The 14747-nt window shown below is 57.6% G+C and overlaps 1 protein-coding gene across 1 annotated transcript in view; it reads left to right on the top strand.

Annotated features, from left to right (window-relative positions):
* Window positions 1-11723, top strand: part of LONP2 (lon peptidase 2, peroxisomal) — a 43459-nt gene extending 31736 nt beyond the window's left edge. The window contains exons 12-15 of the mRNA XM_037066377.1: window positions 5932-6071; window positions 8271-8478; window positions 8795-8985; window positions 11315-11723. Of these exons, the coding sequence (XP_036922272.1) occupies window positions 5932-6071; window positions 8271-8478; window positions 8795-8985; window positions 11315-11533 (758 nt within the window). The 3' untranslated portion in view covers window positions 11534-11723. The remainder of the gene's footprint in view (window positions 1-5931; window positions 6072-8270; window positions 8479-8794; window positions 8986-11314) is intronic.
* Window positions 11724-14747: the final 3024 nt, after the last annotated feature.

Here is a 14747-nt window from a genome sequence, read left to right as displayed (position 1 = left end):
GTGTGCGTGCTTCATTGAAAGAAGGTTTTCCTGCGTGTCATTTCCAGCAGCACAGCCCCCATGTCCAAGAGCGGAGACTGTCTGTTTGGCACCCTACAGAAAGCCCGTGGTTGGTCAGGCTGGCGGTGGAGGGCGGGCCTCTCCTCGCTGCAGGGACCGCTGAGGGCGTGGGGCTGCCTGTTGGGGGGGCCTCAGGAAGGAGAGCTCGGTGAGACCTGCAGGCGAACGGGCGCTTCTTCAGCAACAACCGAAGAGCCTTGATTTCTCAGCCTTTCATGTGGGTTGAGTTGTGTTCTCGTTTGTTTTGCTTTGGAGCATAAACCTGTGTTAGTTGTTTTCAGTTAAGCCAGGGCAGTTGGAACTTTTCTCTTACTCGGTTCCAATTACATAAAAAGCCCTCAAACATCTCAATGAAATCCTTTGTCTTCCTTTCTGGCTAGAGTTGGCACATTCGAAAACAGAGAGTAATTTGCCCTGAACCTAAAACCACAGCCCAGTCGCTCCGCTGCGTGTCTCGGACGGGTGTGACGCCCAGGCCAGAGCTGTGGTGTCCAGAGAAGCACCTGTGACGGGCGTGACGGGCCTGGAATGCAGTGGGACAGGTCACACTTTCAGTAGGGTCATGGGGCGGGGCTTAAAATGGCCTACGCAGTCCCAATCTTTATGCAGCGTAACTTCGATAATTTAGATTTGCTTCTATAGAACTTACCGATTTAAAAGGCTACGGCCATTCAGCAGCCACCACAGTGTGGGATGCTGGATCATCAGAGGGGCTTCTGTGAGCCGGCATCACAGCGGGTGCTGCTGAGCACCCACCCCTCGGACTCCAGGTGGTTTGCCCCTGGAGCACCAGGCCGCCCCGCACCAGGCCATAGTTATTATTATACCTGCAGCCACACCGGTCTCTCTTCCTGTGTGAATGGGCCCTGGACCCCGGGAGGCTGCGATGTTCCGGTTCAGTTTTGAGTCTCCGGCACTCACAGCCGCGCTTCGTCTGTCCGTGCTTGCCTTCCTTCCCTTCGACTGTGAGCGGCCCAGGGTGCAGAAGTCTCCAGGAGCCCTGGGCCCGAGGTTAACTGCTGAGCCACGTGGGGGTCTGCAGGAGGTTCGGCCCACCGGCACCCGGCTGGGCCCAAGCTTCCGGGGGGTGTGGGGTTCCGTGACAGCAAATCAGACTTTGTGTCGTGAGTTCTTTGCGTTAGTAGGGCTGTTAGGCAATAGGGGTGTCCAGACACCCTGCGTCAAGCGGTGTTCTCCTGTCGAGATGGAAACACTGTGTCCACTGCCTGCAGCACACGGGTGTGCTCCGGCCTCTTCCTGGCACGCGCGCTGACTGCACCCTCGCCAGCGCCCCCTGGGTGACAGAACAGCCTCGAGGTGAAGGCGGAGCCTGCCTGACCCGTCCCTGGCCGTCGGCGAGTCGGAGGGAGCGGCAGAGCCTGCGGCTGTCCCAGTCACACATCCTCAAGGCCAGTCTTTAGAGTTGCAAGACAGTAAACTGATACAGCACTTCTTTTTATATTACAGATGGTCTCTGCCTTTCAACTGCTGATCAAAATAATTCTCCAAGACTATTTTCTGAATATCTAATACAGGAAATGAGATTTATTAATGCAAAAAAAAAGCTCACTGGGAGTCAGCCACAGGCTCCCCCGTGCAGCACGTGTCCTGGCCCTGTGTCTGGGACCGCGTGTGGTGTGGCCCCGTTTCACCCGTGGGCAGCCAGCATCCCGGGGCGTTCTGGGGAGAGGATGCCCGACCACTAGCAGACGGGCAGTCTGGGGGGGGGGGGCAGGTATGTGAACGGCAGTTGTTAGGGCCCCCACACCCGTCGTGGAGAATGCTGCGTTGCTCACCACGTGAGCATCACGACCCTCTGCCGACGTCCCAGGTTCGAGGGGTCGGGAGGTGGGAGGCGTGTTTCCAGGGGCGCTGTCTCTCTGTGTTGTCTGTTTTCAGGAATAGGTAACTGTTACTGCAGTTGAGAAATGGTTCACAGTCACAATTTCTGTCTCTATCTCAACAGTTGCTACATAGTAGAAAGGCTTCGTAGGTGAACTTGGAAGAAAATGTATTTGGTGATATTAGGGTTGTCTTATTGTTCCCCCCCAAAAATGAAGGAAATACTGGCAGAAAGGACTTCAAAGACTTTCTTGCTGGAATGTAGGTTTTTCTGGGCATCAGACCCTCGGGCGTCTCCATTTCAGCCGTTTCCTGTGAAGACAGGCTGGAATATGCAGGCCCCAACCATGGCCGTGGCCGCCCTGCTCGGGGTCTGGAGTCCCCGCGGCAGTCCGCACACTTCCTCCGGCCAGGAGCGCAGCTTTTCTGGGAAGGATTAACCTGAGGCTGACAGCACATGTTACACAGTTGGGGACGTTCAGGCTTCTCTGGTTTGTTTTGAAGATGCTTTGTTTCTGTCTCTCTGCCTTCCCAAGAGGAGCTTCTCAGAGCCAGCGTGTCCGTGGTTGGTACGCCCCAAGGTACACACTTGCACCATCGTGTGAGGAAGAACAAAGCCCCTGATAATCTCAGCAGGCAGCGTACTTTCTGTTGTCCACTCAGTTTAGGGGGAAAAAAACGTAGTTGTTATTCTTATTTTTTTTTAGTATCTTTTAAAAAATATTTTATTTATTTATCTCTAGAGGGGAAGGGAAGGAGAGAGGAAGAGAAACATCAGTGTATGGTTGCTTCTCGTGGATCCCCTGCTGGGAACTGGCCTGCAACCCAGGCGTGTGCCCTGACTGGGGATCGAACCGCGATTGTCTGGTTCGCAGGCCCGCGCTCAATCCACTGAGCTACGCCAGCGAGGCCATAGTTATTATTATACCTGCAGCCACACCGGTCTCTCTTCCTGTGTGATGGGCCCTGGACCCCTGGTCGCGGACCCCTGTGCGCTGCAGCGGAGCCGTCGACAGGCCCTCTGCGCTGGGTCACGCACACTCCCTGCCAGCGCGGCTGGGCACCTGCGCACAGACGCCGCTCGGCACGCCATCTGCGCGTGGGTTCAACTTTCAAGAAGATTTTTGATCATCACATGGTTAATTTTTACTGATGAAAAATGTGGTTTACATGCCAAAGTCAGCATTGTTAAGAACTGAGTAATTTGGGGGCCAATCAGGGTGGGGATTAAGTATTTCAGTGGTTTGTCAGAGACCCACAGGTGTTGTTAAGGTTTCAGAACCACACAGCCCGAACTCAGCGGGAGGCAGGAGGCCAGAGTGACCACCTGTTATGTGTGTGGCTCCAGTAGAAACGGGGGCGGGGGAGAGGGGCAAGGTCGCCTGGTCCGACCTCCGCGTCGCAGATGGGGAACCTGGGGCCCAGTTCCTCGCCCAGACCACGGTCCTCCCTAGTGGTCAGTTACGGTCCGGCCTTCCGGCCAGTCCTCCAGCCAGAAAGGGTTGGAGCAGCGGGACGGGCGGTCAGAAAGGATGCCGACCCTACGTGTGGCCCACCTCCAGTGCGACTCTTACAAGTTAGGGATTTGCTGAATTTGGGGCGAGAAACTACCGACGATACTGAAGCCTAGAAATGACACAGTTACAGCAGCGACTTAGAAAGACTGGCATGTAGGTAGCGAGTAAAATGCGTAGTGAGAAAGCTAGGTTAGGGAACCGGATGACGGGAAAATACAATAAAATGAAGTTAAGTAAGAGAAATAAAGGACATTTCAAAAATGAAATTAGGGGAATGTCCATTAACCACCACGACAAAAAGAAATGAAGTCCTTGTCCCTGCGGAACGGGACCCGGCAGGCCCTCAGGAGCCCAGCATCAGTGGTCCCTGCCCGTTCTCAGCTGTGCCCCTCATGACTTCCGAAACGCGTTTCCCAGCGCCCTCGCTTCGGTAATCACAGCACGGACATGCTGCCCACTGGCCCTCTTTGCTCCGTGGTGAAACAGCCACTGTCCCCTGTGACTGTGCTCCGTGTGTTGAGGGCTGCTGTGTTAGCCAGAGAGCAGCACCCAGAAGAAGAAAGGGTCGCAATTCCAGCAGGAAGATTTGGGGGACGGGGTCCGCGTTGTGATGGGAGGTTGAACGTTTTTCCCTGGCTTTGCTTGTTTGGCCTGAAGAAGTCTGCGTTGCTCGAACGCTCGTCTGGGCGAGGCCAGCAGTGCATCCTGGGGACTCTGCCCCGTCTTCTCTTGGCTGCAGCTGCCCCTCCCGGTAGGGGACAGGTGGCACCAGCTGAGCGGTCCCCGAAGGCCTGTGCAGGGGACTTGTGCAGCCGTGTCCCGGGCACATTCTGAGTGGCATCTCTGGGAGACGACGCATTGTTCGTTGCTTCCAGTCTTAGTGTGGAGCCCAGATGGTGTCCTTCACCCTCCTCTCGCTCCACCTCCCACAGGCCCGGCGGGGAGTCTTCCAGGCCGCCCCAGACCACTTCATTCAGTGCTCTGGGCTCGTGTTCTGAGGGTGGAGCAGGACGAAACGCAGGTCGGTTGTACGGCTGCTATGCCTAAAGCCTGAATTGCCATCTTTCACGCGATTGGGTCTGGTTGCTCTAGAAATCGCTCTCCCCGTCAGTGCTCAGAGCTCTGGGTTCACGGCTCCCTGCAAAGGGGCCAGGTGTCCTGGCTACGTACCTGGGGGTTGGCTTTCACCCTAACTCCCTCGCCTCCCATTTCCCCTCCTCCTGCGATAGTGGGACCCAGGCTGGCGCAGTGATCAGGCCCCAGAGAAGCCAGCACAAAGCACTAGGGGCTAAGGAAGCCTGCAGCCCCTTCCGGCATCAGCTAGGGTTTCACAAAGCTCGGTCCTGAGGGCACAGTAACTGGAGACAGGGGCGCATTCCTTCCCCATGTGGCACAACAGAGAAGAGCCCTGCAGGGAGGAGGGAGAGGGGTCTGACACTCTGTGTGGGGTCGGTCACCCGCCAGTGGCAGGAAGGCCGACCCACTGTCCACCCTGTCTCCTATGTCACTTGTGGTTCCGTGTCCAGGAGGAGCCCTTGCCCGAAGGTCACACCAAAGCTGCAGTGCGCAAGCACCATTGAGGGACACTCCCGATGTGTCCAGGCATCAGTGGGCCCTAAGATTAGGGTGTGATGTCATTAACCTTAGTCAGTAACCAGTTTTGAAAGGGAAGGAGTCCGTGAAAAACAGCTCTTGAACTTCATGGGAAAGCAGAACGGAAGAGTCACAGTGGAACCAAAGGAAGTGTGTGTGGCTGTGCGGTGTTAGGCGGCTGTGGTTGTTACAGGTTGCACACTGACACATGCAGTAACCGTTTCCCGAAGTCCGGGTGTGAGGGGCAAGGGTCACGAAAGAAAGGTGGTGTCTCACAACCCTCACCTGCCAGCCGGGGCCAGAGCCAAGGACGCCCTGGGCTCCCCACCCTGTGGGGTTGGCAGCGCTGGGTACGTGCTTTCCCGTTGGGAGACGATCGCCATGGAGCAGAGCCTCGGGTTTATCGAAGAGGCATTGCTTGTGTGGGGTCCATCATTTCCAAGTTCATGTTGCCTCTCAGGAAACAGGACGGCCAGTGGGACTCCTCTGAAGAGGGGCCAGGAAGGCTTGGGGCTGTCGGCCTGATGGGGCTGTACGGGGTCATTGGCTGCCCTTGACCCCAGCCCCTGCACTTGACCCCTGGCCCCCACAGGCCGTCCGTCGAACAGTGCTGGGCCTCACTCTTGGCGTAAGGATGTAACGTTTAAGGAGAAGACAGGCGAGGTGGCTGCCCTCTGGGAGCTCACACTGGCGTGGGGGCAGACGACAGACACGTGGGGGCTGGGTGCACAAGGTCACTGCCGTGCTTCTCCCACCCCCGGGGCCCTGGAAGGGCTGAGTCTCCTGCCCGAGTGCAGACACACAGCTGAAATCTTGTGCCTTCGGGAACGCGCGCAGGGCCGAGCCGCTGGACTCCTCTGTGCCCCGTCCGACGCCCGTGCGAGGCTCTGAGAGTCCCTGACCGGGGTCTCCCTTTCAGGGTGTGGAGAGCACATCCTGGACACCAAACCCGAGTCCATCAGTGGCACGGCTGACCTTGGCCTGCCGCCCGAGATGCCGATCCTGATCGATTTCCACGCGCTCAAGGACATCCTGGGGCCGCCGATGTACGAGATGGAGGTGAGCCGTCTTGTTTTCAGTTGATTCTGGTCCCCCCGCATGGCTCCCTCTGCCAGGGGCCTGGCGAACTGGGGGGCGGGGGCAGTGGAACCAGGTGCTTGGGGAGGCTGCACTTTGCCCTCAGCTTGGAGACGCGTTTTCTCCGTGGGGGTGTCAGTACCTCGTGGGAGACAGTCGGGGGTCTGACTCTCCTCTTCCGGAAGCCCTGACCGACAGACCCTCTGCCGCCCAGTCCCGTTGTAAGCACCAGGCAGGGCGGGCGAACGTGGGTCTGCAGTCGTGCGTACGGAAGTTCCGCAGTCAGTGAGTACTAACAAGGAATGAACCCCATCTCATGCACCCCCGACTATAAGCTGACGGTCACCCACGCGGTGTGTTCCTGCTGCATGTGCTTTAATCAGCGATTCCTCTGCTGTCAAAGGCTCGGGGAGAGGGCGGGGAAAGCAGAGGAGAAATTGCCTCAAGAAAGCAGCCACCTGTGTGTGCCAATGGCGTGGAGGTGGCCGATGACCTTGGCAGGCAGGCTCACTGATGGAGAAGCGTGTGGAGGTGAGACAGGAGGGGGGAGTGGAGTCGGGGTCGGCCACCCTTTAGGAGCGGGGCTGTGAGTGACAACGGAGAAGGAGGTGGCCCTGGGGAGCAAGGATGTTCAAGGGCAGCGTTGTCCTGCAGAGGCGTGTTTGCGGATAGGGAGGTGGGGCCGAGAGAGTGGCCTGCTGGGGGGAGAGGTCACGCAGACTGGGAACCGGGACAGGCTACGGGAGAGCCTGTGGGGAGAAGATGGCTTGGACACCAAGCTGCTCATGGGCATACACACCGGGTGCAAGAGCCCCTGAGAGGGGGCGCTGGGCCTCGATGGGAGGTGTGGGGGGTGGTCTTGAACCCAGGTGAGCCGTGGGGCACGAAGTGACGGCAGTGGGGTGTGCAGAGCAGCCTGCGCAGGTGGCCCTCACCCTCCAAAGGTGAGCAGGAGATGCCACGGGTACGCTGGCTTTTCAGATGGACAAAACCAGGTGCTGAGGGCGGGCAGAGTACGACACTGAGCCAGCGCCCAGCAGAGCTGTGGCCATGGGTCCTGCCATGTACCAGCACCTTGGCAGCTGTGCCTTGGGACCCTGTGCCCAGTGGCGGGGGCTCCAGATGGACACACTACCACGTGCCGGGTGTGGGAAGTGGGGTGGGAGCCGTGACCCTGGAAGGAAGGCCCGCAGTGCCACTCGCAGCTCTGGTCCTGGGTGCTGGCTGGCCTCCCCTGTGGCACCTGTCCCAGCCGCAGACAGGGCCCACGCAGGGCTCTGGGGATGTGACTGGAGTATGGTCACCCCACCCCACCCCCATCTGAGTCCCAGAGTCATCTCGGTCCCCAGAGCTGTTTGATTTCCTGTCCCAGTGGTCTGTGATGGTGCCCAGCAGCCTCCTTGGCTGCCACCGTGATTTTGGAGAATGTTTTAAAGTCAGGATTCTCACCACCTCGGTCCCTTGGAAAAGGCCCAAGCATCAGCGACCCGGCCCCTCACTGAGCGTTAGGCCTCAGTCCTGCTGCTGCGGAGTGTGACTTGCCCCAGGGAAGGTCACACTCTCCAGGGAGCGCTGGTAGGCGCTCTGCACTCAGCTCTCGGATGCCGTGTCTTTGGTAGGGCACAGAGCGTCTCCCACGGCCACTCTGTTTTCCTGACTTGGCTGTGCTCATGAATTTGGCTCAGCACTGGGCCCATGGCCTCAGGCGAGGGGCATGTTCAGTTTGAAACAGCAGCCAGGCAGCACTGCTGGCATCCGAGCGCTGGGGAGGATCCTGGGACTCCTGGGGCCTGGGCAGGGGCGGAGCCAGGAGCCTCTGGGGCCCCGCCTCCTCACTGTGCGGAGGGGGTCTGTGCTTCCTGAGACAGGATCCTGGGGACTCAGCAGGGTCCGGGCTGAGCATCCACGCAGCCTCGTGACAGCGGTCCCACAGAGAGTCCAGTGGGTAGGTGTGCTCCCTGGAAGTCAGGAAAGGGGTGTCCAGGTCCCCCCCCATGTTTGAAGGCAAAATCACCCTGATTAAAGCCAGAGGGGAGTCAGCTTCACTCCCGGCGGAGAGCAGTCCTTGGCAGTGGCTCGGGGACTCCCAGTCCTGGGCGTGGCGGGTACTTGGAGGTCTGGGGCACCAGCCGGAAGTACCTGGGCCCTGGCTGACCAGCCGTCACCCTCCACTCCGTGCAGGTGTCGGAGCGCCTGAGCCAGCCGGGGGTGGCCATAGGCCTGGCCTGGTCCCCCTTGGGCGGGGAGATCATGTTCGTGGAGGCAAGTCGAATGGATGGCGAGGGCCAGTTAACTCTGACCGGCCAGCTGGGGGACGTCATGAAGGAGTCCGCCCACCTGGCCATCAGCTGGCTCCGCAGCAACGCCAAGAAGTACCATCTGACCAATGGTGAGTGGCGGGGTGGCGGCGGTGGGGGGCGCACTGTGAGCCCTAGCAGGTCCGAACCCAGGAGGCCTCAGACCATGACAGAGACCAAGGCCGGCTTCCAGCCGGTAGCTGCCCTCACTGAGGGATGGGCCTGCGTGGGGCGGGGGCGTGGAAGCGCCGGTTCTGCGCCAGGGCCATCAGCGAGAGCCTGAGCGAGATGCTGACTCTGAGGGCTTTTTGTTGGTAGCCCCACTGTGAGTGGGACGCGGTTGCTTTCTGTCTCGACCTCACTGCCTGCTGACTTTCCTGCGTTAAAATCCTGTCTTCCTTTTTAAAGCCTCTGGCAGCTCTGATCTTCTGGACAACACAGACGTCCACCTGCACTTCCCAGCTGGGGCTGTGACCAAAGACGGGCCGTCGGCGGGGGTCACCATCGTGACCTGCCTCGCCTCCCTCTTCAGCGGGCGGCTGGTGCGCTCCGACGTGGCCATGACGGGGGAGATCACGCTGCGTGGCCTCGTGCTCCCGGTGAGTTCAGCATCCCACTCGGGGCCCTTCTCGGGGGTTGCTGTGGGTTTTAAGTAATTGTGCTTTTCAATGTAAAACAGTGGCCTGCCTCTTTCCTGTGGACACTGTAGTTTTACATGTACAGACGTTTCATAGCTGTAATTTGTGCTTTAAATTTTGATCAGTCTTGGAAAACCACCTCCCCCGTGCTTTTCCTTCCTCTGAAAATGAGGACTCACTGGGGGAGAAGACTGAAGTCTGGCCACAGCGGTGGCGCTGCGGGTCGGGGGCCATGTTCAGCGGGAAGGGCAGGCCGTGGGCAGGCCGTGGACGGCGTGGGTGCGTCTGGTCCAGCCCTGTCCGCGCCTGCGGGAGCCCCCGGGGAGCTCTCGTGCTCCTGCAGAGCGCCAGGCTGCTGCGGTCCGTGGGGCGGTGGGGAATCGAGCAGCGTGATATGGAAGCTGAAGGGGGGACTGACCGTGTCTGACTGCTGCGTTTTGAAAAAATTCTCTACTCCTAGATCCACGGCTTAAACTCCTTACAAAAACACCGATAACATCCATGTACGTGGGATCCGCAGGGTGTTCAGTGTCAGTCACCCGACAAAATTTTGGTGGGTCTCAGCAGAATGAGGGGAAAGGGAATGCTCTCTCTTCTGGGAGCCCCTTCATTTTAGGAGGTGATGGGAAGTAGATCCCGGGCTGCGAAGGCCCCGGCCCTCAGGGCCCCGAGGCCCGAGGTCGCCAGCAAGCCCGCGGTGAGCCCCGTGCAGCAGACACCTGAGGGCTGCCCTGGGATGGCCGCTGCCTCCGCACCGGACTGGGCGGCGGCGTGGGGGGCGAGGTCTGGTTTGTGCACTTGCTGTCTGACGTCGGGCCGCGTGACTCCTCCCGCTCTGTTCTTCTTCTCGGACTGCTGTTGCTGTGTGGAGCCTCTCCATATACGCTTTTGGACTGCTTGTTCCAGTTCCGTGAAATACGCTGCTGGTATCTTGATAGGAGCTGCGTCGAACCTGTAGATTGCTCTGGGTAATACGGACATTTTAACGATGTTAATTCTTCGTATCCATGAGCATGGTACATGCTTCCCCTTATCTGTGACTTCACTTCCTTTCTTCAGTGTCTTCTTATTTTCCAAGTACAGGTTTTTATGTCCTCGGTTAAATCTGTCCCTAGGTTTGTTTTTTCTATGTATTTATTTTGATGCAGTTGTCCATGGGACTATTTTCTTACTTTCCCTTTGGGACAGTTCACTGTTGGTGTATAAAAATGCAACTTAGATGTTAATTTCGTGTCCTGCTACTCACTGCATTCACAGAGCAGTTCTAGTGGTTTTGGTGGGGTCTGCAGGGCTCTGTGTGTACACAGCATCGTGTTGTCTGCGAGTGGTGATAGTTCTGCTTTGCAGTTCGGACGCCTTTCGTTTCTCCTGGTCTGATTGCTGTGGCTGGGACCTCCCGGGCTCTGTGGAGTAAGAGGGCAAAGCGGACCTGGCCTGCCACCCAGGCATGTGCCCTGACTGGGAATCCAACCAGCAACCCTTTGCTTCACAGGCCCGTGCTTAATCCACGGAGCCACACCAGCCGGGGCTGAGTCTCATTTTTATCTGCCCCCGTCTTTATTATTTCCTTCCTTCTACTCACTTTGGGTTTTGTTCGTTCCTTTCCTGGTCCCTTTAAGTGTGAAGTTAGATTGTTTGAGGCTTCTCGAAGCAGGCCTCGAATGCTGTGAATTTCCCTGTTGGGACTGCCATCGCTGTGTCCCGCGGTTTGGGGTTGTTTGTTCATTTTCATTCCCAGGCGTCTTGGGTGATTTCTCCCTTGGTCTCACTATTACCCCATTCATTGTTTGGTAACAAGTTATTTAGTCTCTGTGTGGTCATGTTTTCCAGTTTTTGTGGACATCTTATAAAACTGCAAGAGCCTAGGCCATTTGGGGACACGTTTCCTTCAGCAGGTGACATGGTGGCCCTGGTCCTGAACTCGTGCGGGAGGAGGCACTCCCGGCACGCGGCCAAGCCCTGCAGGAACGGTGCTCGTGATTGGGGTTGTGTGACGTGTTTTCCGAATCAGGCCGCAGCCAAGCCCATGGTGACTGCACCGTGAGCGCAGACCTGGGCAGCACTAAAGCAAATTGGGGCAGAAGAGCGGCTGGGCTGCCCGTCCGAAATTCTCCCCCCGTCTGTGGGGTTTACTGTCACACGGGTGGAAATGCACTCACTGCACGCTCACCTTTTCAGTGTCTTTCCCAGCTCACAGTGTAACAAACCAGAGCTGATCTGGACGCGCTCCGAAGCCGCAGGGAGGGCGGCTGCAGCCTGAGTGACCTGTGTCTGTCCCTGTCCCGCGCAGGTGGGTGGCATCAAGGACAAGGTGCTGGCGGCACACCGGGCAGGCTTGAAGCGGGTCATCCTCCCGCAGAGGAACGAGAAGGACCTCGAGGAGATCCCGGGCCACGTGCGCCAGGACCTGAGCTTCGTCACGGCCAGCTGCCTGGACGACGTCCTGAACGCGGCCTTCGACGGTGGCTTTGCGGTCACGTGCAGCCCTCTGGTAAACAGCAAGCTGTAGGCGCAGCGCTCAGCTCTGCGGGGGCACCGGGTGCCCAGAGCTGCCCAGGAGGCCGACTCCCCGCCTGCGGGGCGAGCAGAATGTCCCTTCGTGTGCACACATAATCACAGCAGTCACGAGCCTCACCCGCAGGGTGGTTCGTGTTTCTTACAGAAGTGGCGATTTAATAAATTGATACTAACTGACTAAATCCTTCTCTCGTCTTTCACGGGATCCTCACTGCCCCTGGGAAGGCAACGAGCGCTGGTTCGCAGCGTGGGCCACACCGGAAGCTCCTGTGTTCCCTGAGAACTTGCTAGAAACGTCAACTCTCCAGTCCCACCAGGAGCCCTTGGGTTATTCAGATTCACGGTCAGGGTCGAGGACGGTTGGTAGAAACAGTTACCTTAGTGGTTCCCTGGTGGACACTGAGTCTGGAAAACAGTCAACTAGGAAGGGCACTGGGCAAAGGTGAGACGAAGCCAGCCGCCAGCCTCCGTGGGAAAGGAAGCACCCAGGTGGGCAGAGCTCTACCAGGAGGCCCCCAGCCCCCAGCACAGGCCCCCTCTGGGCTGAGGGGAGGGGTGTGCCCGACATCAAGTCAGGCAGGGCGGCGTGGCTCAGCACACACCCGAGACACGCCAGCCCTGAGTGCCTGTCATCTTTTTAAAACAGTGCGGTCCCTACAGAGAGGCCACCAGCCATCCCAGGACAGTCCCCACGCTTGCCGCCCTGACCCCTGCCTCCTCCCCTTCTGTTGCTTGTTCGCCTGTGCCGAGTCCCAGGTCTGCGCCGCCTCTCCTCTCCTGCGACTCGGGCTGGGCAGCGTGTGGGCAGCGTGTGGGCAGCGTGTGGGCACGGTGGGGAGGCAGGCTGGGGAGCAGGCTCCCTGACCTGTGAAACGCAGACTGCGGCGCCGAGTCCGTGTGAGAGGGAAGGCGAGGATAGAAAGCCACCGAGCGCCTCCTAGTGGTTATTCTAGGGGGGTTCAGGAGCTTACGTAGTGGGAGGACAGACCTGTAGGGACAAGTAGGACTCTCCTGGACGAGAAAGGGGTGGGCCAGTGACGTAAAGACCTGCCAGTAAAATCGCCGTGTGCTCTGGAGGGCACGTGCATCCCTGGGGCTCGCTGTGACCAGCAGGAGGCACCCTGTGGGCACTGGCGACCTCATCGCCATGGCGATGTAGGTCCTCTGGCTTCAGTCACCACATGGGGCGCCGGCTGCTGCAGCCCAGCAACCACAGCACGCGGGCCCACGCCCAGGCTCCTGCCTCAGTACCCCCGGCCTGGCAGCACAACCTGCTGGGAGGCGGGGCCTGTGTCCCCCGGGTCTGAGCCCTGAGCCCGCCTTCCTCTCTGAAGGAGCCGGCCCAAGACTGCTCTGTGAATGACCTCCAGCCTCCAACCTTCGTTTCTCTGATGCTTTTACTCTTAGAAGTCTAAGCTTTCACGTTCACTTGTTCTTTTTTACTGTGGCCAAGCAACCAAAGTTACCCTTTCAACCACATTTTTTTTTTTTAAAGATTTTATTTATTTATTTATTTTTAGAGGGGAAGGAGAGAGGGAGAGAAACATCAATGTATGGTTGTCTTTTGTGCATCCCCTGCTGGTAGTTAGCCTGCAAGGAACCGGTTTGCAACCCAGGTATATGCCCTGACTGGGAATCGAACCGCGATCGTCTGGTTCGCAGGCCCGCCCCTTTCAACCACATTTAACTCGGGGACATTAATACACTCACAATGCTCTCCAGCTGCCGCCACTGCCTACATCCAAACCTTTCTCACTGCTTCAGCCTGGAAGCACCCGGGCGGGTGGGCGAGGAGGGGACACACAGATCCCAGCGGCGCCCTCGGCAACAGGCCTCCAACAGCACCACAGCCCGTCTCTCTTTCGTGACCTCAGCAGGTCCTGGGGCCCTGTCACTTGTCAATTTGGGCTGCTCCTCCCGCTCAGGAGGCGGAAGGAAGTAGAACTCCATTAGCGGGGTCACTGCAGACGTCCCTGGGTAGCAGAGCGCTTGAGCTGCGAGGGGCCGTGGGGGCGGGGGACAGGACAGATTTCACGTCACACATGTTATCAAGTCCCTCACAGCAGAAGAAAAGGGTGTTCCCAGCGGCTGTCAACATAACAGCACTGGCCTGTGATGCAGCATCAAATTCAAGTTCATAAAAGCCAAAGAACCAAGTTAGAGAGTACCCCCTCCCCCTCCGCTCCCCAATCCTGAAAGACAGCCAGACACCGAAAGGGCGTGAGCACTGATAGAAAGTAGAGCACTGATTCTATTCCAACAGCGGCGATTCAGAAGAGACCGTAAACCAAATCTCAAACGACCACGAGATACAGGCCAAGAACATGGAGGTAACTTCGACAAAATACAAATAACAGATACTAAACCACGAACCTTCTTAGCTGTCAGACACAAAATTGACCATCCTAATTTGCATAAACTAGCAAAATATGAGATTACAGGCCAATGGAAAATCACCTTGTTGTGTCCACTGGAACCCCCCGGAAGGCAATGATAAAAGTATAAAGAACTTAAGAAGATAAAGAATATCAACATCAGAAAACATATAAATGTTCGCAGGTTATTTACAACCAGCCCCCCAAAATTTACCTGGACCAAGTGAGCAAAGTAAGGGCCTGCCAGGGAACTGGCTACAATGAGTCAACCCTCACAAAACTTACCCAGATGGAGTTTTTCCGATTAAAGCGATGAAATGCTCAGGGGACCACGTGTGCGGATGTGAAGGGGGTCACATAATCACATGACCCAAAGACCACAGGATTTCAAACTGACTGTGAGCTCAGGCGACCACACAGTAAAAGCTGGAAAAGTAAAAATACTCATCTCGGCTGTGAGCACCATTTTCTAACTTCCGACATCTATCTGTCGAGCACATTTTTTTTTTAAAAATATTTTAAAAACCAAAGGACACACTGCTGCAAAAACATTCAGTGCAGTGGATCTTTGAACGGCGCCGGGTCTGGGGCGCTGACTCCCCTAGAGTGACTGCTAAGCGCCTCCTGTCGACTGGAAGCCTCAGAGGTGACGAATGCATCACCAACTGCACTTACACTGAAGTACGCCCGAGAAGACGGCGGTAAGATCCTGCGAGAAAATGCCCCTCCAGCAGAGCAAGAACCCGCGCGGCTCACACCTGCGCGCAAGGGGAGCTGGGGCTCAGCGAGGGGGTGGGGAGCAGCTTCCTCATCAGACCTGGACGTAGGTGT

The sequence above is a fragment of the Sturnira hondurensis genome, unplaced genomic scaffold (genome assembly GCF_014824575.4).
Source record: "Sturnira hondurensis isolate 20B ecotype Veracruz unplaced genomic scaffold, ASM1482457v3 Scaffold0016617, whole genome shotgun sequence".
Classification (NCBI taxonomy): domain Eukaryota; kingdom Metazoa; phylum Chordata; class Mammalia; order Chiroptera; family Phyllostomidae; genus Sturnira; species Sturnira hondurensis.
This window is presented reverse-complemented; position numbering and strand designations above follow the sequence as displayed.